The sequence below is a fragment of the Gavia stellata genome, chromosome 1 (genome assembly GCF_030936135.1).
Source record: "Gavia stellata isolate bGavSte3 chromosome 1, bGavSte3.hap2, whole genome shotgun sequence".
In the NCBI taxonomy this organism is placed as follows: Eukaryota; Metazoa; Chordata; class Aves; order Gaviiformes; family Gaviidae; genus Gavia; species Gavia stellata.
In genome coordinates this window covers 57,662,296-57,687,205 of record NC_082594.1, presented here as the reverse complement: position 1 = coordinate 57,687,205, position 24,910 = coordinate 57,662,296, and the positions used below count along the sequence as shown (strand labels likewise).

The following is a 24,910-nucleotide window of genomic DNA, read 5'->3' as shown; positions in this document are numbered from 1 at the left end:
TGACAGCAAAACTGCAAGTGTTCTCAATACATGCTCTGGAAATGCTTTCCAGAGTTTTGACTAGAAAGAGAATTGTAGAAGTATAGATGGGTCAGAAAACAAATATGCACGGCATTACTAGGACAGCTTATATTTTGTAGCTGCTAGTTCCTGTTTATTTTTGCAAGGTATATTTATGCTAGATGTATATATTAATTATTACATGAAATTTGATAAATGCTGAACTCATGAAAAATGTGAGAAGTGTCTGATGCAATCTCTGTGTAGTTATGTTTAAAGTAAATTTTGTATTAAATGACAGGTTTTTTATAAAACAAAATCTGTATACATATTCAGGTCTTCATTTTTTCCCCCCTGCCTTTTAGCAACTGTTAGAAATACAAAAATCCAATATGCAACAAAAATCCAATTTAGGGACGCTGAAAGACAGCCAAGAATTTACAGAAGAGAAACCTCAGAGTCCTCAGGATTATCACAATGTGGTTAAACTTCTTGAAAAACAGGTAACACTGTAACAATGTGTTGTCTTTGACAGACTACTTGTGTTCTTTTCATTTTTGTACGTCTCTGAGTAGGATTTTAAATCCATAAGTAAAATTTTCATCCCTCTCAATGTCTAAAATAGCTGTTTTTAAAGATTTACTACCATCTCTATAATGGAAATAAAGGAATTATTTCCCTTATCCTTTATAAATAAATTGTTATTTATTTATTTATATTCTCTTATTGTTTATTATTAAATATATCTAGCTTTACCAAGTATGGTTGCAGTTCAGTTCCAGAAGGCTCTAATAAACCATTTATGTCTGCTGATCTGTGAGGCCATTCATGGAAAAATTGGAATTTTCCATTTTCTGAGGTGAAAAAAAAATGTTAAGAAACTTTCTGACAGCATTTGTCAACCTGTGGTTTTTGAACCATATGAAGCGCTTGAGCTTGTCAGGTGCAACTTCTGTACCAGGACTATGTCATCGGACCAGCACAGATGCTGGTGCTAGTGCAAATCTGTTGGACAATCCAAAGTCCCACCTATAGGAAAGATTGAGCTAGGAAGGCCCACTGAGGCCAAGGTCATTGCATTGCTCTGAGACTTACTTGCATGTCTGGTTTGTTCCTATAAAAAAATAATTAGTTGTAGGGCCTTTGGAAATACCCACAAACCTTTTTACTCCTTTTTTTTTTTTTTTGACACTGAGACGTGCGTTATATATTTCATAGTTCTTGGGATGTGAAGGTCTTTGTATACTGCTGGTATCATCCAGAAGTTTGGTCACTTCTGCTCAAAGATGTGGAAAACTTAGTGAGTTTTACTTTATGTTTTTTATTTAATAAAAGAAAATTTTGTTCACTCTAATAGTCGTATGTTAATACTGGTTTTTATCATCATTACGCAAAATACATTGTTAATGAGTGCTTGAAATGACATTATTTTGGGGGAAAAAACCCTGCTTTTACTATCCTTGCTGTTAATACACAGAGATATATCAAAATACTTGTGTATTTCTCACTCACAGTCACTATATATACAAATCAAGAAGCAAATACGTAGTTTCTAGAGTGATTGGTAAGAAAACTGCACTCCGATGTATAAACATGTTGATGACTGTTCTAGGTCTTAAATATGGGGTCCCTCAAGTTTCATATCATCAATAATCTTTCCAGTATTTATGCTTTATTTTTCTAAATATGTATATATTTAGAAAAATATTTTATATTATACATCGAACTAAATGGTAGTGTTTTATCAACATGAAATAAAGCTGCATATATTAAACTAAATGTTAATGTGTTATTAACAGGGATTAATATTGATTTCCTCTATGCAGGAAAGTAAGTGGACGTCTAGAATACAAGCCCTTCATCATGACCATGAGACAGAAAAGTCCCTGGTAAGTGGCACAGCAAACCACTTAAGCTAAAAGGAGACTTTTTTCTTTTCTTACCCTTTCAGTAGTTCTTGGTATGCTATAATGCATCTGTTGGATTAGAAAGCCTAGATCTCAAGAGATTATAAGAATGTGTCCTCTTAGATGTATTTATTATCTCTGTATTTCTTTTATGCTAGGATCTTGACATTTCATTTAAGGCCAGGGTCAAAACAGAGTTTATCATTTAAGAATCTGACACACACCTGAGACTGTATCTCTCTTTTGAAGAGCTTACAACTAATTCTATGAGCACTGTATTATACAGTGTTTTTTGTGTTATGTGGACATGCTGGATAGTTGAGATATAACTTGCCAACATGTAGCTTTCATCTACCCTGTACCTTCTGCTACCATGGACCTATGGCATATGTCTCAATCTTTATTTCTCTTTTCTGTCACTTCTCTGCTGCTTTTTCTGTTGTAGCTTTCTAACGCAGAATCTGTTCAGCTTTTCCAGGAAAAAACACCATGGCATTTTATTTCACATCAGTTCATATATTTGACTATACAAAGCTTTATTCCTCAGATTTTTTTTATGTCTGCATTTCTTTTTAATCTCTTTCCTGCTTTGTTTCTCTTGCTTCTTTTCCTTTCATTTTCCTTTCATCTGCGTGACCATGTAAGAACTGAGCAGATCATAGTGGTCTGACCAATGCTTCTCCTCCTCTGGCAAGAAAGCAGTGGGGAGGAACCATGGAACATTCCCCAAAAAGGATGTAGTTAATGATACACCCACATACAATGCAAGAATAGAATAAGGGAGGAGTAATGTAAGTATTATTTTTGGGGTGGTGCACCTAAAATATTGTTCCCTTTCTTCTACATTCAGAGCTAATATATTAGGTTTATCATGCAAATTCACATCTCATCTCCTTAAAATATCATTATTTGACGCTATTTATAACCAAAACATTTTTATAAATTCGTATGCTTTTTCCTGCAATCTTATTTTTAGGCAATCTCAGCAACGTGTTTTTATGTCCCTTTCTTTGTACTGAGATTTAGGTAGTCTTCCTTGTGTAAATAAAAAGTGATCCAGACAACTGTTTAATAATATATGCAAGTCCCAATGAAATCACAGGAGACATTACGTTTTTGCTGAAAAAAAGTGTTAAATATTTAAGCATGACACTTGCTTGTTTAAACTTCGTAGCATTATAATATTTTATATAATATTAATATGAAGTTACTTTTATTCTGATTGCTTTCCAGCTACTGTCACAAATTGAGAAGCTTAAATCATCAGTGAGAGAAGACCTGAATAAAAATAACACCTTTTACAAGAGGAGGATAGAAGAATTGGGGCAGAGGCTTCAGGAGCAGAATGATCTGATTATTACTCAGAAGAAGCAGGTCTGTTTTGTGAAGAACTCTATGTTTCAGAGAGCCTAGGACACAGAGAAACATTTTACTAGCATTTGGTCTTTGATATATCTCTGGTTGCATAGTTAATACTCCCAATTTGTAGTAGTATTGCTGTAGTATTTTGGCTACACTTTGGAAATTATGTTGATAAATAAGAATAGATCTGGCAAAGAGACACAGGAATGTAAACCAGGAATTAAAACACAATTTAGAAGGAAAAGGTTAATAAACCAAATGTTTTTAATAAGTTCAACACCAAGTTAAAAGGTTACTAGGTTGCAGTCACCAAAAACCTCTACAGATGAAAAATTTCTGACAGTGAACAGGATTTAATCTGCCACGAAATAATCATAATGAAATCTAGTGTTTGAAATCTGAAAATACATGACTTCTCACGCTAAAAATAAGGTATCATATTTATCACTGTGAGAATAATTTATTCAGTTATTACCATATGAAATTTCACAAGAGCAAGTGCCAGATTCTCCACCTTGGATGGGGTAATCCTGGTTATATGTACAAATTGGGGGATGAGAGGCTGGAGAGCAGCCCCACAGAAAGAGATCTGGGGATTTGGGTTGATGGCAAGTTGAATATGAGTCAACAGTGTGCCCTGGCAGCCAAAAGGGCCAACCATGTCTTGGGGTGCATCAAGCACAGAGTAGCTAGCTGGTCGAGAGAGGTGATTGTCCCACTCTGTACTGCATTGGTGTGGCCCCACGTTGAGTACTCTGTGCAGTTTTGGGCACCTCAATACAAGAAGGGCATCAGACTATTAGGGTGTGTCCAGAAGAGGGCGACCAAGATGGTGAAAGGTCTGAGGACACCACTTAGGAGGAGCGGCTGAGGTCACTTGGTTTGTTCAGCTTGGAGAAGAGAAGGTTGAGGGGTGACCTCATCGCAGTCTACAACTTCTTCAAGGGGGGCAGCGGAGGGGCAGGTGCTGATCTCCTCTTTCTGGTGACCAGCGATAGGACATGAGGAAATGGAATGAAGCTGCCTCAGGGAAAGTTCAGATTGGACATAAGGAAAAGGTTCTTCAGTGAGTGGTCACAGCACCAAGCCTGTCAGAGTTCAAGGAGTGTCTGGACGACTCTCTTAGTCATATGGTTTAGTTTTAGGTAGTCCTGCGAGGAGCAGGGAGTTGGACTTGATGATCCTTATGGGTCCCTTCCAACTTGAGATAATCTATGATTCTATGAAATTATTTGTTTGGAAATGAATTTTTTTTTTCTTAAAAATATGCTTTTCTTCAAACATAACTATAGATTTTTTGAGGTGATTGGTGAGTGAAGATCTGGGTGGTCTGGAGTTTAGACTATAGCATGATTATGCTGTCTTTACAACCTATTCTTCTATTAGATGGTGTGTTCTTTACAAATCAACATTTTTCTTGAGATTAATGTTAAACCTATACTTAAGTGCTTAAAGAATTGGGAAGAGAAATAGCTTTCACATCTCCACCTTAACGAATTTGATAGCTGGAGCAATAGAGGACTTAATCCTAGACAAATTACTTGCAGTAAAGTGACCTTTTAAAACAAAACAGTATGACCACAGATGTAAAATAGGTTCAGAGGGATCTGAGTTTGGTGTTTGTGAAATACAATTGAGAAGATCTACATTCTCAATACCTGGAAACTGGAAGGGCTTGAGAAATGGCTAACACTTGTAGAATCCAAACCGAATGGACGATGAATTGAGGCACTCCTGGCTACATCCAAATGGATAAATAAGAGGAGCAGGGTCCAATATCTTGTGCCAGCTCCAGCTGACACTGACTGTGTGTCTATATAGTTTTGGTTTAGCTTCTGTTTTGGGAATTGGAGTGCAGAACACTGTTTTAATGATATAGGATTCACAAGTTCCTTGTTTTCTTTAGATTGAATTACAGCCAGCTTGTTTCCTCTAGTTTTGTTCAGTGCATGTCTTGGGTGTCAAATAGGCAAAACCGTAGAGCAGATAGGAGAACTGTTCATATATTTAAAATCAGTGTGTCATTAAGTGTTTCCTTGGAGTGGAGCTAGACTTGCAAAATTGAACGTGAATTGCTGAACCAGAAAGTATTGAAACTGTAAGTGCTGAAGTGGCCCATAAGCACACTCTCATTTCAATTTATAGCTTGTAATAACAGGCTGTATAAAGCATGAGTTCACATAAGACAACTAACGGAAAGAAGTTTTCAATATTCATTAAGCATGAATGGAATATTAATTAGGCAGTAGAATAGAGTTCCACAAAAGTAGTATTTTCCTCCCCAAATCATAACCAATAATTTCTGTTATGGAATAGTACTCAAACAAGGTATTTTGTACCAAATGTGCATTTCTAGATATTGATCATTTACATTTGTAACTATTAATGTAACTGTTAATGTATCTGTCTTTTCTCTTTTAGATAAAAGAATTGTCCACAAGATCAGTTGCAAGCATTAAACCATATGATGGTAAGTACAAACTGTAAGAAAAAGCAGATGTTGTTTCTGATTTCAGCAGTTTGGCTGAAACAAATGTTACAATTCATTAAAAAATACAGACATCAACTTTACTAAGCTATGATCCAGGAGGAAGCAGTTAATGACCTGCTAAGCCACCTGGACACTCACAAGTCTATGGGGCCTGAAGGCATCCACCCAAGGGTGCTGAGGGGGCTGGTGGAGGAGCTTGCCAAGCCACTCTCCATCATTTATCAACAGTCCTGGTTAACAGGGGAGGTCCCAGATGACTGGAGGCTTGCCAACGTGACACCCATCTACAAGAAGGGCTGGAAGGAGGATCCGGGGAACTACAGGCCTGTCAGCCTGACCTCAGTGCCAGGGAAGATTATGGAGACGTTCATCTTGAGGGCGCTCACAGGGCGCGTGCAGGACAACCAAGGGATCAGGCCCAGCCAGCACGGGTTCATGAAGGGCAGGTCCTGCTTGACCAACCTGATCTCCTTCTATGACCAGGTGACCCGCCTAGTGGATGAGGGAAAGGCTGTGGATGTTGTCTACCTGGACTTTAGTAAAGCCTTTGACACTGTTCCCCACAGTATTCTCCTGGAGAAGCTGGCGACTCGTGGCTTAGACAGGTGCACTCTTCGCTGGGTTAAAAACTGGCTGGATGGCCGAGCCCAGAGAGTCGTGGTGAATGGAGTGAAATCCAGTTGGTGGCCGGTCACAAGCGGAGTCCCCCAGGGCTCAGTTTTGGGGCCGGTCTTGTTTAATATATTTATCTATGATCTGGATGAGGGGATTGAGTGCACCCTCAGCAAGTTTGCAGACGACACCAAGTTGGGAGGGAGTGTTGATCTGCTGGAGGGTAGGAAGGCTCTGCAGAGGGATCTGGACAGGCTGGATCGATGGGCCGAAGCCAATTGTATGAGGTTTAATAAGGCCAAGTGCCAGGTCCTGCACTTTGGTCACAACAACCCCATGCAACGCTCCAGGCTTGGGGACGAGTGGCTGGAAAGCTGCCCTGCAGAAAAGGACCTGGGGGTGTTGATTGACAGCCGGCTGAATATGAGCCAGCAGTGTGGCCAAGAAGGCCAACAACATGCTGGCTTGTATCAGAAATAGTGTGGCCAGCAGGAATAGGGAAGTGATCGTCCCCCTGTACTCGGCACTGGTGAGGCCGCACCTCGAATCCTGTGTTCAGTTTTGGGCCCCTCACTACAAGAAGGACATTGAGGTGCTGGAGGGTGTCCAGAGAAGGGCAACGAAGCTGGTGAGGGGTCTAGAGCACAAGTCTTATGAGGAGCGGCTGAGGGAACTGGGGTTGTTCAGTCTGGAGAAGAGGAGGCTGAGGGGAGACCTTATCGCTTCCTACAATTACCTGAAAGGGGGTTGCAGAGAGGTGGGTGTTGGTCTCTTCTCCCAAGTGACTAGTGACAGGACAAGAGGAAATGGCCTCAAGTTGCACCAGGGGAGGTTCAGACTGGATATTACGAAAAATTTCTTTACTGGGAGAATGGTGAAGCATTGGAACATGCTGCCCAGGGAAGTGGTGGAGTCACCCTCCCTGGAGGTGTTCAAGGAACATGTGGACGTGGCATTGTGGGACATGGTTTAATGGTGTTGGGTTGGTGGTTGGACTTGATCTTAAAGGTCTTTTCCAACCTTAATGATTCTGTGATTCTGTGAACTAATTATTGAAATCAAATCAGTACTGGCGTTTTATTTGTGTTTCACAGGGTGCCTACCTGTTTCCATGCCATGATTTTCAAAGTTCATGTTTTGCAGCTGTAAGGACTTTAAATGTACTAAGTTGATTGCTTGAATAATGAAGAGATGTGAAATATAGCAACTCTATTTTATATTATGTAAACAACTTTTGGCTTTGCTTTATGAAGTGTTTTGCATGCTTGACTGTCCTTAGGCTGCGGAATTCACAAAAGGGAAAGTATTGGAAGAGTAGACAGAATTGATTAATTTGTCAGTTAAGATACAGTTGTTCAAAGAAATTTAATTACTTTGATATTTTAAGAACTCTGTGCAACGCTTTAACATCTGAAGTCCATTACAAATAGCTAAATCTGATAATAGTGTTTTGGGATGCAGTCCTGCACCACAAACACCCGTATAGTTGATGCTGCAGTTGCAGTGACTTGAAATAAGTTTATTGTGATAGATGATGACAGCTGGATTAATTCTAATCCTAGTTTGGAAACCATCTTGCTTTATTCACAGGACATTGGCTTGAACTGTATCTAACAGCAGGGAGTAGGTTAGTTTGAGGACAGCATAGTAATAGTATGGCTGTATGGCTTCTCAACTGGAGCTGGTCATATTCTGCCACACTGAAGCACAGACCATGGCACACAATTGAATTTGTTTCTAGGCCCCAAGCTGATCTGAGGAATGTAGAATTGGAGTGATAAGGCACTCCAAGGCTACACTCTATACAAGGCTACATGTTATATATAGTTTGCACTAATTGATATGAAGTATGGATGTAGCAGGTCATCTTTGGGGAATACAAGTGTCAATCAGGCTAGACTTGACTAAGTAGCTTTGGGCCAGGGCTTCTTCCCTGGTACACAAAGACAACATAAAGATGTGACCAAAGAGATGATCTGACTAGTGCAGTTTCACATTCCAGTTCAGTGGCAATTTAATTATGGGTTTCTTTTCCTGGTTCTAGAAGTTTTAAAAATGTTAAGCATATCTAGAGATGTACTTCTATGTTGTGAAGGACCAATTTTTACTTTGTAAACTGTTTGCTTACAGTAATACGCCAAAAATGGTGTCATTTATAAATATGATTAAATATTGCAACACTTATGAATCTGTATGTCTGTTATGGTTTACTATAATATATTTACATTATTTTTTTACTTTTATGCTATTTTAGTGAAAACTACTGTAGAGCATCTTGAAGAATCTAAACCACGTCTACCAGTGATGCATGGTAAGTTTTTTTGATAGGTCCAGATCCAGTACTTTCAAATCTAACATTCTGTCTTCTCAGATGTGTTGCTTGGCAAATCATAGCTGTAAGAGTAGTTATATTGAAAGCGTGTAATTTGAATTGCTTTGCTGTCTGTCAGCACTGAGAATTTCTATGAAGTAATTGTAAAGATGCACTATTGAAAAGAATAAATGAAAAACAAAATAAAATAATTTAAGAATATTTCCTAGCACGTGTATAGTATTGGAGCACTTTAAAGTAAATTAAAGTAATTGAGGAAATAAAATTATATTTTCTTCTAGAAAACACGCTTATTTTCTGGTATATGCATATACTGGATAGGTATGTGCGTAAACTGGAATTTGTAGAGAGAAAAATGTGGAGATGTTTGTTTATAAGTCTGGGAATATTCTATTTTTTCATGTGACTTCGAACGTCAAGGAGGAAAAATACAGAAGACATAATCAAAATAGACAGTCATCCCATCTAGATAGTTCTTCCAGAGTATATCTGTAGTTACATATAGATCATTATTTAGTTATTTTAACTTGTGATATTGTTTAGTAGTGGGGGGAAGCGATAAACCTCCATTTATATTGTTTAGTGCTTTGTGAAAATAGTTTTCACTGTTTTCTCAATATGCAAAGTAATGGAGAGTATTGTTACCATACCAATATTCTGTGACCAATTAATTCTTTACTTTCATTTCAAGTAGGAAAGTGGTAGGAAAAACGAACTTTGAGCCAGTAAAATGCTTAAATGTTAGAATCAGTTTATTAATTATTTGAGTTATTGATCTATAATTAAATAATAATTTTTTAATTAGTATTTCTCTTAGTTTTAAAACCTGTCAAGAGGAGAGAAAATGGAATTTGTCCAAGAAAAATGTACAGAATTTTTCTTTTTCAACAAATTGAAAAAGTTCTGAAAAGGCATATGGGGAGAAGGAACAGTATACAACAGAAGCTTTAGATAACTTGATGACAAATGAAAAACTGACGAATATGAAGTGTTGATTTAAAAATATTTGTTGTGTGAAGAATTATTAAACTAAGGAAAAGAGATTTTTATTATATGGTAAAATTATTTTAATAATTTTAGTAAGAGATTTCTTACTAACCTATGCTAGGGAGCTGTTCATTGCTAAGTTGCTTTATGTTCATTGCTAAGTAGCTGTTCATTGCTATAGTTGCTAAGTGCAACTGTATAGATGAAATGTTCTTGTGTGGAGAAAAGCAGTAATATATTAAATATAGATTATTAATAATAGTATTTAAAATAATCCAATTCTTTTTCATTCAAACCAGCTTCATTGCACCAACACAGTAGTGCTGGTTCTAGCTAAGAGATCTCACAGAAAGTCGCTTAGCTATTGCCCTGAATTTAAGAAATCTGTTTTATGAAGAATATTGCTGCTAAGAGCTTATATACCAAACTTGTCAAGCATTGCTTTCCTAGTGCATTTACTTTCATTTAGACTAAGGAGGAAAACAGTTCTGTGAACAGTAGTATTTTCTGTACTCTGACAATTTATATCAGCTCATTCGGATCTTTCCTGATTTCTTGCTGCTACAAATACTAAGTTTGTGACACCTTGTGAAACTTCTCAAGATAGAAAAGGCTGTTCCTGCCATTGATATACAAAAGATTCACTGTCAGTTTGTTATGAAACCTCAAAGAAGGTGTTTCCTTCAGATTCCTTTGCTGATGATTATTCTATTTATCTCTACAGGTCTCTCTGTCTGTCCCCTTTCTTCCCTTCTGGATTTTTTTTAAACTTACCCTACCTAATTTCTGGATATAAAGGTTAGCAGAAATCATAGTGCCTTTCCCAAAATTTTCATGGCTCTTCAAGGGATTGACTTACATACTGAGTTAAGACATCATGGCTGCATCTCGTGCTGTTACGAAAATGAAAGCGGTCGCTGGTAACTTCTGTACGCACATTTATTTAGCACAGAGCATTTCTGAAATCACAAGAGCTATTGTTTTCCTACCAAACAATTGTCTGCCTGTGGAATATCATCCTCTTCTTTCTTTTTTTCTGTTTGAAAGAAAATTAATTCTGGAAAAGGCTCTCTTATGTGAACTTAAGTACACTTTTCAAAGTTGCCTGAAAGCTTTTGCATCCCAAGATTAGTTCTGGATATCTTAAGTCTGCACTATGAAAAGATACTCAAATTACGAATGAGGTGTCTTAGGTGTAAAGCTAACTGTGTTAGCCTGGTGCTTTTGTGTTCACGTTCCTGACTTCTTGGGAGAGCTAATAGTCTGTCTTGAATGCCATCCTGGCTGACCATCTTCTCTCAGTTTCTGAGATAGCTGTAGGGTTTTGTGCAGGTATAACTTCAGTCTTATTTTCAAAGATTACTTAAGTCTCACAAAAAGGCAATAGATTAATTACGACTTTTTTAAAAATCGTATTTTAAAATCAGACTTTGGCTCCTATATTACTCTTGAAATGTTGATACTTGTTCAATATTTAATCTTTGTTAGGTCAGTAATACTAGGTGGAATTGAAGACAGTAGTTAAAAAGCAAAGATATTAATTAGATTATCCATTAAAACCAATGACAGTCTTCAAACATGGTGTGGACTAAGGCCCAGCTATCATTAGGGACATAATTTAGTCAAAGTAGTCTTCCTAGCCAGCTAACAGAGAAAAGGGGCACCTTCAGAGTTTGGTTCAGCCGAACTAAGATCTGAATTGCTCTTTGAAGTTGCCTGTGTCTCTTCGTTGAATGTAGGAGCCTGAGATGACTAGGCTCCTAACTTAGAGGCCTGAGGTAAGTGTCAAAAATTTATCATATTTAAGAATATTGGTTTAAAATTAATACTTAAGCTGTTTATGTGCAGTATATGACTTCCCATTGATTAATTAGGCAAAAAATATATGAAGTGCATTGATTCAAAGATGACGGTCAAAATTACAGGTATCACAGATTAAGTCTGGAGCTCTTTGGATGTGAAATTTGAGCATAAATTAAAAGAGTAGATAATGACTATAGCCATGGCTTACGTTCCTTGCATCTTTAAGAAGTGCAGCAATTTACAGCAAACAAGTTTTACATTTCATCCTTGGTTTTCATATTGCAAGTGCAAAGTGCTTACTGTAGGTTATACTCCACTATAGATAATTGTAACACTTCTCTTCAGGCTAAAAGTACTTTGGCATTTTATATTTCAGAGTAAATAGGCAGGATTTTTCCTTAAACTATTGGCCAGAAGACTGCTTTTCCAGTAATACTGTCAGAATATTGGGTTTTTTTAAACTAGTAGATAAGAACAGACATATAATCTAACATTATTGTTAGATATCTTTTCCTTTCCACCTGCATAGAAATTGTCTTCAAATATTATTTAAAACTGATATTTAATGATTTGTCAAAGTATGCCAGGCATATAATTTTTCAGTAGTATAATCATCCACTGAAGAAACTAAGGCAACCTGTACTTTTGATCGATCTCATCTATCTCTCCACACATAGTAGCTGACAAAAAAAATATCCTGGAAGATGTGGGACGACAGACACATCATTGTGGAGGTCATCTTAAGGTTGCTGCCTTAATAATGGCTAGTATTAATATGCCTGGATTCAGGCCAGTGAGATATGAATATGATCAGCCTGCATTAAGACTGGTGTTGGAAGCTGCCATTTAGCTAGGCTAAAGTTGAGGCTGACAGGAACCATTTTTCTGAGGATAAAGGTAGGGCTAGGTTTGGAACTGAGGCTGACTGATGACATATGGTAAGGATGTGTCTAGAATTTGCCACTGGACTAGGTATAGGATTTAGCAATAATACTGTTTGATTAGTGTCAGGTGTGGGACTGTTGGGGAGAACTGAATTAATTAGGTTTGGTGTTAAGGTGGTTCATGCCAGCAGCAGAAGTTGATTTATGGCAGGGTCTGCAAGGGGCTGGTATCACCCAGAGACATCTGGTTATTGCTGAGCCAAGGTTTTACAGGGATCACTGAGCTTGGTTTAGGGTTAGGATTAGGCTTAGACGGGCATCGATTGGCAAACAAGAGTTATGGTTGAGTTAAGAAGGATCAATTAAGCAAGGTAGCAGCAGCAGAGCCTGTGACTGAATAGGTTTAGGGATGAAGTTGAAATTTATCTCGATTTCATAGCCAAGAAAGGGGTGGAGATGAGAGCCAGGGTTCAAGTTGTGTCAATGAATGAAATATAGTTGAGGTTGCATCTGAACTGCAAGACTGATGTAATCTCCAGTTCTACCGGTACTCTGGTTGTCAAAAGCAGGTGATCTGCTGGAGCCCAGCATGCCTACTGCCTTGCTTCAGCCTCCTGGGATCCACTTCCAGTAAGGCAAGGACACAGTTTGGGTATTCATCTGGAACAGGGAACAGAGAAGTGACTAGGAGCAAGTAGGTGTGAGTTCAAAAGGGAAGATAGCAGTCTCTCTAGGTTCAACATTCAGGCTGCGATGAAGGCTAGGAGTAAGATCCTGGCCAGCAAGGTCTGATGTTGAATATGTTGATGTACAGCAGTGTCCGCTTGCATCAGCCGAACTAGATTCAGGGCTGATAATTGAGAGGAAGGTAACGCGCTCTACTTAAGTCAGAAGTTGTAGTGATTACTTGTTTAAGGCTAACATTGGGTTGTGGCTTGGTGAGATTTTGGGCAAAAAGGTCGGATGAACTGGAGAAGGTTGCAATAATTCATCATCAGCATTGTTTTAGATTTGAAGTTAGCGAAGACTGCTTTGTACAGATTTGAGGTCTATTTAGGTAGTCAGATTTAAATGATCCTTAAAAATAAGTTTGGTAATATTTAGATGCTGCTCATTTCAAGGATGTGCACAAAGGTAAGAGCTGAGAGGTCTGATCAGATGGCTAGAAACAGCACATCTCTGGTAAACATAAGGAGAGGGCTCCTTAAGGGGGGTGATCTCCACACCTGTCTATAAACCAGAGGAGTGGTGAACCAAGCCACTTTTTCTTATATTTGATTCCAACATGATGTTTAATAAATATCTCTTAGAATATGTGTAAGGTAAAGAGAAAGAAAAGGCCTGCTTACCTTGGAGAAGTTAGTGTTTCCAGATGTTGCGCTCCCCTGTGTCTTATCATTCGATTTCCTTTGTTATCATGCAGTGAACAGCAATATTACATGTAACAGTAATACATTTTGGTTTTGCTCTTGCAACTATTCTTTTGCTGATTTTAACTTCCTCTGTTTCTAGTATACTGAGGAAGAGAAGCATGTACCCTTATGCCAGATCAGCAGACTATTTTCGGGTCTGAGTTCTGGGGACTGGGCTTTTTCTGTCAAATTAAGTTACTTGACAAGGGCTTGTGCAGATGAGTCAGCTCCTTTAAGCAGATTGCATTTGAGTAAAGTACAGGTAAAACAAGTATAGATTAAATCCAATTACACAGCAGCTGGCTTACTGTCTAGCAGGTCCAGTCAAGAAACTCGGAGGCCTCAATGCCCATGCAGCTAAATTAAATCACCCCAGAACATCACATTTGTGCTTCAAGCTCTGTCCTCCAAAACAGGCTCACTGCAGGCTGTTGGGAATGATCCCAAACTGTGCCTGTACATTGTTTTGGAGAATGTTAGTTGGTGCAGGGCAACAGTGTGCCAGGAGCAGTAGTGTGGAGGATCATGTGCCCAGGAATGCTCTGGCCACTGTTAAAATTTACAGCCTTAGAAATTGAAAGACCAGAAGCCTATTTGTCAATCAGTCTCTCAGAGTTTTGGTTTTAAGTGTTTCCATAACATATATTGACATTTGCGTCTTGTTAGCATCTTGTGATGGTGTAAGAAGCATTTTTTTAGAACTTCTTATTTAGTGCAAGTTATATGGGAGCAAATCTTAAGTCTTGTAACCTGCTTGGAAAAGCAGGTGAGAGGATGAATAGAACCGCAAGTATGGAAAGCATGAAGAGAGCAGCAGCCATACCAAAGCATTTACAACACCAGCTTTAGTCCCCTTCACATGGGGAATACTGGAGATGTGACAGTAAATGTCAGTTAGCGCCAAGTGCTCACTTCGTTGTGATTACCCATCACAGTGCATCCATGTTTGTACCTAATTGTACGAGAAGTGCTGAAGAACAGGAATCCTTACTGCAACGTCACTTCCTCCCCTTCTACCTGTACAGTGTAACAACCATTTATAGTGTCAAAGGTTTCTTGTGAAGGCTGGGGCAAATGTATGTTGGCCCAACATATTGGCCAATAAATAGTTTTTTCCTATACTGCCGGTAGTTGAATGCTGAAAGTATAGTTTGCGCGTTTCTCTTTTTTTATCATAAACCCTAGAATAAACTAAAATTCCAGTTTTCATTGAAATAAATTTATTTATGGAAGGTGAATATTAACATTTTAAAAACCTGAATTTTTATGTCTACATATAAGCATTTTAATGCTTCTCTTACATCTGAAGTCTGTAAATCTGTAAATAAACTGTACTCTGGCTTCATTTATATAAAGCAAATTGTACCTGACAGCCTATAGAATGATAATTTCAATGTGTTTACGAAGCTGTTTTCAGCAGAGGACATTTCAAGATTTCTTTAAAGCACATGATAGTACTGAATCTCCTTATATTGGAGTGAATGAAGATTTTTTTAAATTGGTTTTATTGGAAATTATCATATATATATATAAAATTTCTGTCTTGCACATATGGACTCAGTACTTAATAATTCTCTGCAATAATGAGTTAACATGAGGATTTCTATGTCCATTTTACTTGCCTTTTGTAAACTTTTAGTATCAAATTGCACATAAACAATTTTTTAAAATAAATTTAAAAACTAAAATGCTTCTTATGAGAAATGAATGACAGTATTCATTTACTTAATCCTAGGTGGCCTTGTCATTGTAGATGCCTAAAAACATCCCACTTGCTCTCTGAGTGCCATTCCAGAAGGGCACATGTTTTTGTATAGCTGTGCGATTTATCACTAGCCCTGTGCCGATGGCTTAAAACTTTGATATATCTGAGATGACACTAGACACCCATGCTTGGGCAACTGAATCGCTCCTGAAGTGCCTATTGTATTAGGGTCTCCTCTACAAAAGTGTGCCACCAGGGCAGTGAAGAGTCACGTTGCATTGGGTTTGTGATTCACAGAATCACCAGGGTTGGAAAAGACCTGTAAGATCAAGTCCAACCATCAGCTAACACCACCATGCCCATTAAACCATGTCCCACAATGCCTCGTCCACATGTTCCTTGAACACCTAATTGTTAAGCAGGTTGTCAGCAATGAGGAAAATTGACATCAGTGTGTTTTTTTGCCTAACTTTCCCACTCTGGACCTTGACCTTCTTCTGTCCTGTTTGTCTGGTGTTCCTGTTCTTCCTTGTTATTAGAGCAGGCACCCTTGGTGCATATGCTGGAGCCCATAGAGGAGCTTTCAGAAGAGGAAAAAGGTAATGGTTGATTCAGCTCAAAATCTAGTGGCATGTGTTTTTGAAAATAAAAATGTAAATGTTATTTCATACCTACAGTATTTTTTCATTGTATTTGAGTATGCTTATGTGATTTGGGTGGGAACTTTCCTTGTTTATGTAAGTCTCCTGTTTGCTGTTGGTGTTTGTAAATATTATGATTTCTTTTTCCAAGTTCAATGTTTTTATGGAAAGCTGGCTAACTCTTTAAAGCAGGCATATTCCATATGTCTAAAGACACTTGAGCTAAGCAGAGCAAAAATGTTTGATGGGGAATACCCCCTTACTAGGAAATTTTTGGTGCTGATGCTATTGTAATGTATGCTCGCTTATTTTTCAAACTCTGTGTAAGACGATAAAGAGTTCAGATAGAAGGAAGTTGGTGGTGGAGGTTGAAGCTGCCTACTTTCATAGATGCACCAAAGATACTTTTGCAAGTAATCTAAGTTACGCCTACCTCTAAGCAGCCACAGCTCCAGCCGGGGTTGTGCAATTCTGAATGAAATTACATAGCCCAGTGTTGGCAGCTGTTCTTCTGCTTCATCTGAGGAAGACTTGGAGAAGGCCACGTTTACACTGACAGAACAGAAGGCATTGGTTCATCCTGCATGGTATTCTTCTCCTGAAGAAGGCTAACAGTACTTTAGATGAAATACCAAATAGCTGAATAGCATAATAATCTGTACTGTGTGCAAAAATCAAAATCAGTCTTGAACCTTATAGCCAGTGAGTTTAAATTATGAAGGAATGATACTGTTTCAAAACCAAAATTGACGTTTGAATACATCTGCGCCTAAGTCAGAGGTTTCCCCAGGGAAAATCCAGTGACTCTGAACAATCTGAAATAAAGACTGCTCGCATTTTTGCCGTTCTTTCTGCTATTTCTCTTGTTTGCCATCTTCTCTCTTGATGGATTGTCTTTGATTCTTCTGCTGTGCCTAAAGGCATGGCCTGCAGTACAAAAGAGAGAAAGAAAGAATGCAGTCTGAAAAGATAGACCGAGATTTTTTTGTTTTCAGTGACCACCTTTTGTAAGGGAGAGTGTGAAAATTCTTGACTTGGCAGATTATTTCATAGGATTATGTAAGAGCTGAGACAGTGGACCAGACTTAAGGTTCCTTGTCTCCAAAGTTGTCAAATCTAGTATTTAGGGGTTTTTTAAAAACAAAAAATTAGTAAGAAAACAGTTCCTTAAATAGTTGGCTCCAGCAACAAGTATTTGGCTTGAGTTAATTAGCAAGAATTTATATTGTCATTAATTAGGATAATGCTGGCTAGTCTTGTTACCCGTATTAGTATATAGTAATTACAATTTTTAAATGATTTTAGATGGATCTATTTTATTGTAAGGATTAACATCTGAAAGGGACAGGATTTTCAGAAGGTTCCTTGGACCCCTCCACTTTAAAATGTCTCATGTCTGGCTTTGTGGGAAGATTTCATACTACATAATGCACCTTTTCCTGATTTGGGATAGTCTGATAGCCCTATGTTTCCGCATCTACTAGTAGTTTGCCTCTTCTAAGACTCAGCTCTCCAGCCAAATCACTTTTAATCCCACCTCTGTCAGGGACCGAGTTGTCCACACAGTCTCCAAAGCCAGTTAAGATTTCAGCCAGATTGTGTTGTTTTTAACACAGATCTCTTAGTGTGGTAGCTGGACTTTTTTTAGTTTTCATTACCTATAGTTCTTTCCCAGATCCATTGGAAGCCACTGTCTCAAAACAACATAAGCCTCAAGATACACAAATGATATTTTTTTGGGTCTTCCTCAGGGTGCTTATCTTTCCCTTGAAGAAAAACAAAAACTAAATGGAACTGCTTTTTAAGCAATCATTGTTTAAAAATAGGAAAAGTGACATGTTTGTTTTGAAAGAAAACATTTGAAAGTCACAACATGGAATTATTCCTTCATTTATGTCCTTGTCTGTGTGCTGGCAAATAACTCTGCTGCCCTGTAAGGCATACTGGAAAAAGACAAACTCCTGACCAAGATTTACCTTTTATTTCAGGGAGCAAAGTTAAGAGTGTGGTTTACAGCATGCTTTTCCTGGGATGTTGTATACCGCTCTATGTATGCTTTGCCAGCTTTGCTGACCACTGCCAGACAGAAGCAGCTACCATGGTCCCACAGATTATTGGTTCACTTGGTATTAGTGGCATTCAGTAAATATTCATCTTGCCAGAGACACTTTATAGGCAGGTTCCAAATGGGTATGTTTTGCTTCTTCACTCCCCTGTATGACCCTATACTACTTTGGCCTAACTTAAATGTCAATCTTTAATTTGGATGGAAGAATCTGTCTAGATTAGTCTTTATATCTTGCATAAGAGTTCATGTCATTACTAACACTTAAAGCAAGGGAAAGAAATAGAAACTTCTGTCTGCTTTTAAGTATGTATGATGTCATAGACCTGCATAGAAGAAAACATGACACTGAACTTTGTCCTTGAAAGAATTTTGAAGATAAGTAGTATCCGTCATGTATTTTCTGTGAAATAGTCTGCCTCAGACTAAGGTTTTGTCTTTACCAAGACTTCTGAAAGTGTTACAACTTTACAAAGATTTGATTTCAGTAGGTGTTTTTTATCAGAGAACATCATGTTATTTGAAGCTTTTCTTGAGAACAAGTTTGTCATATTCCTGTTCTAATTCCTGCTAGAGTTCAGCTTTGATTGGAAATACCACTTTTAGAGAACTTAATTATCAGAAGATAGTTTTTCTTTATCAGAAGTATCCAAGTACAGTCCTAAAAGTAAAGATCTTTGTTGCTAAATATTCAGGCATATATCTTTAGAGTGATTCTGTAACAAGAAAAATAAAAGATACTTGTGATGGTGAGTATGTGGTGCTGAGGTATAGTTTCCAAGTGAGCTGACTTTTGTAAGAATACAACTCTATGTAGACAAAAAGCGCACATGTATGTCTATGGTGTTTATAAAAAAAAGCATGCTTCAGTGCAGTTTTTCATTGTCTCATGTACTGTGGATTTTTCAAATGTCTCTCAAATGCATTTTTCCATTCTTATTTCAGAAATTGAGAAAGGTGATCATAAAACAGGTAGAAGTAACCACTATTTAATAAATGCTTTGAAGACGGATCCTTCTTTAACTAAAGAATTACGAGTTGTTTTGGAGCAAGCCCTGGAGGAGAAGCTGGAATCCTTGGGAATTAAAGCAGTAAGATTATTCTGAGTTATTTAAAAGAGGGGTAATCTTTGTCCCACTTTTTTCTATTCCCTTTCACTCCTGTACCACAACCCTCAACCTATAAAATCCAAAGCTAAATTTCCACATGTTATAAATAAGTGTAAATCATTAACCTGAGAGGATCAAATTACAGCTGTGGAGGGTATGACTGCACCTGTGAGCAGTGTTACCAACTTTTGTGATTTTTCTACAAGCTTTGTGATATTTGAAGTTTAAAAGAGTGTATATGATTGTAGGATAGAAATCCCAGCAGTAATAGCCTCTGTGTTTACAATACAATTTGTTTCCTTAGGGTGTTCGCGGTATCCCAAATGATCGCTTAAATAAAATTTTGCGTGCTATTGAATCTGCTAGAGAATGCAAACAGAAGCAAGAGCCTGACATACAGCGAATTCGAGAGCATCTTGAACGCCAAGTTAGCTTTAGGGTTGAAGAGAAATCATCATCTTGTAATAGACCTGTTTCCTGTCCTCAGCTTCCTTCAGAAGGTTAAAATGTATTTGGTTTTTTTTTTTCTCCACTCTCTTACATTTTGTAACTACTATTTAAAGTTTTATTTAGCAACATTTCTGTATAGCTGCTTTCATAATTTTTCATATAAATATTCTATATAGTTATGGTCAACTAAACAGTTTCCTTTAAAGGGTTCTTGACATTGTGTTTAGCTGCAGAAATTTTAGCTCCTGTATTGGCAAGATACATGGTAGCTCTGAACTGCTTTGAAGAAGAAAAAAATTGCTTTTTTTCTTCTTTTTTTGTAAAACTGTAATCTGCAGCAGAGACATCTTTAATTTTAGAAATTAAATATAAAAGATACCAAACATTGTTTCTAATAATGAGATAGATAACTTCTCTTGTAGATAGACAGAAGTTCAATCAATTGGGAATTTCTTCATCTGCCACACCACGAAAACCAGTAAAACGGTCTTCAACAGCTGTTCGCCCAGCTGAACAAAGAACAGCCATCACTGAGAATACATCTACACCAAAGTAAGAGGTGCTATTCTCATAGTACTCATACCTCAGATAACAATCCTATGGGTTTGGGTTTTTGTGACCGATGTGAACATTTCCTGCTAATATTGCAAGAATTGAGCAAAGAATTTACATTACTTCTCTATAAAATTTATGCTTACTTAGTTGACTGTCAGTCTTCAAATAACTTGTCTTGTTATTTTTAGATCCAGGAAGCTTTTTGGAAATGGAGTTTCCAGAAATACATCTAGTATCACGTATGTTTTGTTCCCTTGTATTTTTGAAGAAAACATTCTTGGTGACTGAATATTCACATGCTTGCCACGCAAAAGCTATTATTCAGCTGAAATTATAAACACTTTCTGGATTGCATATTTCATATTTTGTTTAGAAGTATTTTTCCATTTGAGTCTGTTATTATAATCCCTGAAAGACAGCATGTTCTCCTTTCAGCAGATATATTCATTATTGTGAACCAGAGAGGGACAGTCAATAAAATTGGGTAGTATCACTTCCTTTCGTTTCATTCTCAGATGCTTTTTCTGAGCCAGTTAAAAGCATTTAAAGATTTTGGTGACCTTATTTTTTCTGTTTATTGATATTTTCTTACTATGACCGAAATTAAACACAGTATTCCAGATTCCACTCACATCAGGCACATTACTTTGTAATTTCCTGCACTGAAAAACTCCTGAATTATTGTCATCTAACAGAATATCAGAACAGACCTTCTGTGGTGCAGGTTCCTTGACCCTGAATTTTTCCCTCCCTACTGATCCATGAAAGCCTATCACAGAATCACTAAGGTTGGAAAAGACCCGTAAGATCATCAAGTCCAACCAAAAAAAAAAAAAAAAACCCACAAAAAACCAAACCACAACACACCAAAAACCAACCCACCCAACACCACACAGCACCATGCCCATCAAGCCACATCCCACAATGCCACATCCACATGCTCCTTGAATACCTCCAGGGAGGGTGACTCTACCACCTCCCTGGGCAGCCTATTCCAATGTTTCACTACTCTCTCAGTAAAGAACTTTTCCCTAATATCTAGCCTGAACCTCCCCTGGCGCAACTTGAGGCCATTTCCTCTTGTTCTGTCGCTAGTCACTTGGGAGAAGAGACCAACACCCACCTCTCTGCAACCTCCTTTCAGGTAGTTGTAGAGAGCGATAAGGTCTCTCCTCAGCCTCCTCTTCTCCAGACTGAACAACCCGAGTTCCCTCAGCCGCTCGTCATAAGACTTGTGTTCCAGACCCCTCACCAGCTTCGTCGCCCTTCTATCTTTGTTTGCCTGACAAGACTTGTTATATATTGGTCTGTTGTTCTGTCAAGATAGTTGCATAGATGGAAATAATCATGTCTATATAAGAGACTGTTTTGTGGTAACTTTCTGAATTTACTTACCAGCATGATTTCTTTTAAATAGTTTTATGGATAGTTAGAATTTATGAGAGCTCCTGGGTTTTTCACATAAGAAAAATGCACATGTTACTGGAAAGGAAAATATGAGGAAGCTTAAATATGTATGTATCAATGCAGTCACTGAAAGCCAGTAAGTCCCTGGGTTGTATGTGTTTTTGCTTAGAACTCCACCATTCAGTTCAGAGGAAGAAGTAGATGAAGACGATATTAAGCAGCCAGACGTATCACCAGAATTATTGCAAAAGCAGTCAAAAACACCAAGCAGCAAAGTCATTGCTTTTCAGAAGGCTTCTGGCAAAAGTGATATGGATGGGATGGAGGAAAGTGAAATTGAAGAAGCTGGAACACCTGTGAAAACTTTGAAAGGTTTTTTCACTACTTTTATATATGCATGTTGTAACAGCTGTGCATGATTTTGCATTTTCTGATAATATTTCTGTGTTAGAAAACATAACGAAGGCAGACTATCTAGTCTCTAGTGTATGTATATTTGTGTGCACTTTATTTTTTTTCTGATATGTTTATATTAATATAGTACTTAGAGATGTAATTTCAAATTAGATGTGTATCATGCTGTTTTATATAAATCTAGAAAAAGAGACAACCTGTGTCTTGGAGAGACTTCTGACTATAACAGTTTTTTTTACTCTGTGGAAGATTTCTAGAGGGTTTACAGTAAAGCCCCTTACTTGTGAATGGAAACTGTCAATATCATTTTTTATGAACTTTAGGAACAGCTATTCAAAAACTGACTGAACAAGTTGGAAAGAGTCTTTCTAACCACGGCAACAAGAACAAACCAGCTGGAGGGATTAATGTTGCGCAGGCATTTATTAAGAAAGAAGAGGTGCAAGAACTGAAGGTATAATTTTTAATGGCTGTTATTATTTCATTAAGTAATTGAACTAGATATATATCTATTACTTTTTTTTTCATGCTGAAACCATCTTTATGCAGTGAAGAGCTTAATTCTCAAAGACAGTTTTGGAATTACAGCTAAGTAGTCTTTTTGGGTACGTCTGCACTGGTATATTGAAAAGTGCTAGTGAGTGAGCTGTGGCAAGTGAGCTCTTCATCCACACTGCTTATTAGCTTATACCATGACTGTTTTGAATTACTACAGCTAGCACAAAGTTTGATCACAATTGGTATCATTTTTATCTCCTATTCTAGCAGCATAGAGAGACTCCTTCTTTATTTGTTTCCCAGTATCTTGTTTTGACGAAGGAAAAAATGAATTTGCTTATCTAATATTTTAAAATATTTTTATTTCTAGAGCTTTATCTGATATGGAACTTTTAAATACATTTTAATGAGGGGACAGATTCCATTTATGAGTATGGTCTTTGTTCTGCTGCATCTATTTACAATCACATACTGTTTTCAAACTACATCAGATCTATCACTGATGTCTGTCCATTGAGTATGCCATGCGTTCACAATCAGAATACTAACACAACTTATTCTTTACCCCTCAGGCTCCTAAGGTCCCAGTCTTCCCCTCAGTTTAGAGTTTTATAATTGGTAAGCCACTTCGATGCAAATTGATCTTTGCCTGAACAATTTTTTAAAAAGAACAAAAGTTACTCCAAATCAGAAGTCACAGCAGATAGTGCTATTTATTTCAGTTTTAGTAGTTGTTATTAGATTAAAGTCGACAGCTAGATACTAGTTCTAGCATTCAAGAAAATATTTTTTCACTAAATAAACAAATAATAATTACTAAAAATCCTATTATCCATAATAAAACTGATACCTTAGGGCTTCCTGACTAACAGTTAAATCTGAAATTTATCAGTCCTCCCAGAAACAGTGACACTTCTATTTCAGCTTCCAGAAAGGAGTGATTGCCTTAATCAACTTTAGCTGTAATGGTAAAGTAATCACATTTAGCCTGTGTGCTTTTAATTGCCACTGGTGACACCTAACTTGTCCATTAACTCTGTGGGAGCTGCAAATCACACCAGACTCAAAATTACTAACTCAGACATGACTATTACAGTGTAATTTTGTGTCCAAATGTTACTTTCAAATTCTCCGCAATGTCAGATGATACAAGACTGTAAAACGTTCACAGTTAAATTTAGGGGATGTTACATTTTGTAAAGATCTGTAGATGGTTGGCCGCTGTGTTAAGGAATTTCAGCTTCAAGAGCAAAAATCTGCAGCATAAATAAGCCTTAAATAAGCCTTAAATAAGCCTTAAAATCTATGTTTTAAAGATGTCTTAGTTTTCACTGGTAACCTCTCTTCCCACATCTCTCAAGCCCCTGAACCTCAAGGCAGGGAATGGGGGAATGAAGTCCCTCCCATCGTGGCAGAAGATCAGGTTTGAGACCACCAGAGGAACCTGAACATACATAAGTCCATGTGACCTGATGACATGCCGCCCAGGGTCCTGAGGAAATTGGCTGATATAGTTGCCAAGCCACTCTCTATCATATTTGAAAAGTCATGGCAGTCAGGCAAAGTCCCTGACTGAAAAAAGGGAAACATCAAACCCATTTTTAAAAATGGTAAAAAGGAGGACCCTGGGAACTAGCAACCACTCAGCCTCACCTCTGTGCCCAATAAGATCACAGAACAGATCCTCCTGGAAGATATGTCGAAACATAAGGAAGACAGGGAGGTGATTAGAGACAGCAGACATGGCTTCACCAAGGGCAAATCGTGTCTGACTAATCTGGTGGCCTTCTACAATGGAGTGACTGTGTCAGTGGACGAGGGAAGAGCTATGGATATCAGCTACCTGGACTTCCGTAAGGCCTTTGACACTGTCTGCCACAACATTCTTACCTCTAAATCAGAGACATGGGTTTGATGGATAGACTGTTAGATGGATAAGGAAGTGGCTGGGTGGCCACGTTCAAGGAGTTACACTCAATGGCTCAGTGTCCAAGTGGAAACCAGGAATGAGTGATGTCCCTCAAGGGTCTGTAACTGGGACCAGTACTGTTCAATACCTCTATTAATGACATAGGGGGATTGAGTGCATCCTCAGCAAGTTTGCAGATGACATCAAGCTGAGTGGAGCCGTTGATGTGCTTAAGGGAACGGATGCCATCCAGAGGGACCTTGACATGAAGTTCAACAAGGCCAACTGCAAGGTCCTGCACCTGGGTTGGGGTAATCCCCAATACCAATACAGACTGGGGGATGAATGCATTGAGCACAGCCCTGTG

General features: G+C 37.9%; 1 protein-coding gene across 1 annotated transcript in view; it reads left to right on the top strand.

Moving 5' to 3' along the window:
- Positions 1 to 24,910, top strand: part of DZIP1 (DAZ interacting zinc finger protein 1) — a 38,784-nt gene that overhangs the window by 9,905 nt on the left and 3,969 nt on the right. Inside the window, exons 6-17 of the mRNA XM_059833237.1 lie at positions 366 to 503; positions 1,827 to 1,889; positions 3,141 to 3,281; positions 5,691 to 5,739; positions 8,627 to 8,683; positions 16,035 to 16,094; positions 19,147 to 19,292; positions 19,615 to 19,810; positions 20,183 to 20,312; positions 20,504 to 20,554; positions 21,892 to 22,094; positions 22,460 to 22,590. Coding sequence (XP_059689220.1) covers positions 366 to 503; positions 1,827 to 1,889; positions 3,141 to 3,281; positions 5,691 to 5,739; positions 8,627 to 8,683; positions 16,035 to 16,094; positions 19,147 to 19,292; positions 19,615 to 19,810; positions 20,183 to 20,312; positions 20,504 to 20,554; positions 21,892 to 22,094; positions 22,460 to 22,590 — 1,365 coding nt within the window. The remainder of the gene's footprint in view (positions 1 to 365; positions 504 to 1,826; positions 1,890 to 3,140; positions 3,282 to 5,690; positions 5,740 to 8,626; positions 8,684 to 16,034; positions 16,095 to 19,146; positions 19,293 to 19,614; positions 19,811 to 20,182; positions 20,313 to 20,503; positions 20,555 to 21,891; positions 22,095 to 22,459; positions 22,591 to 24,910) is intronic.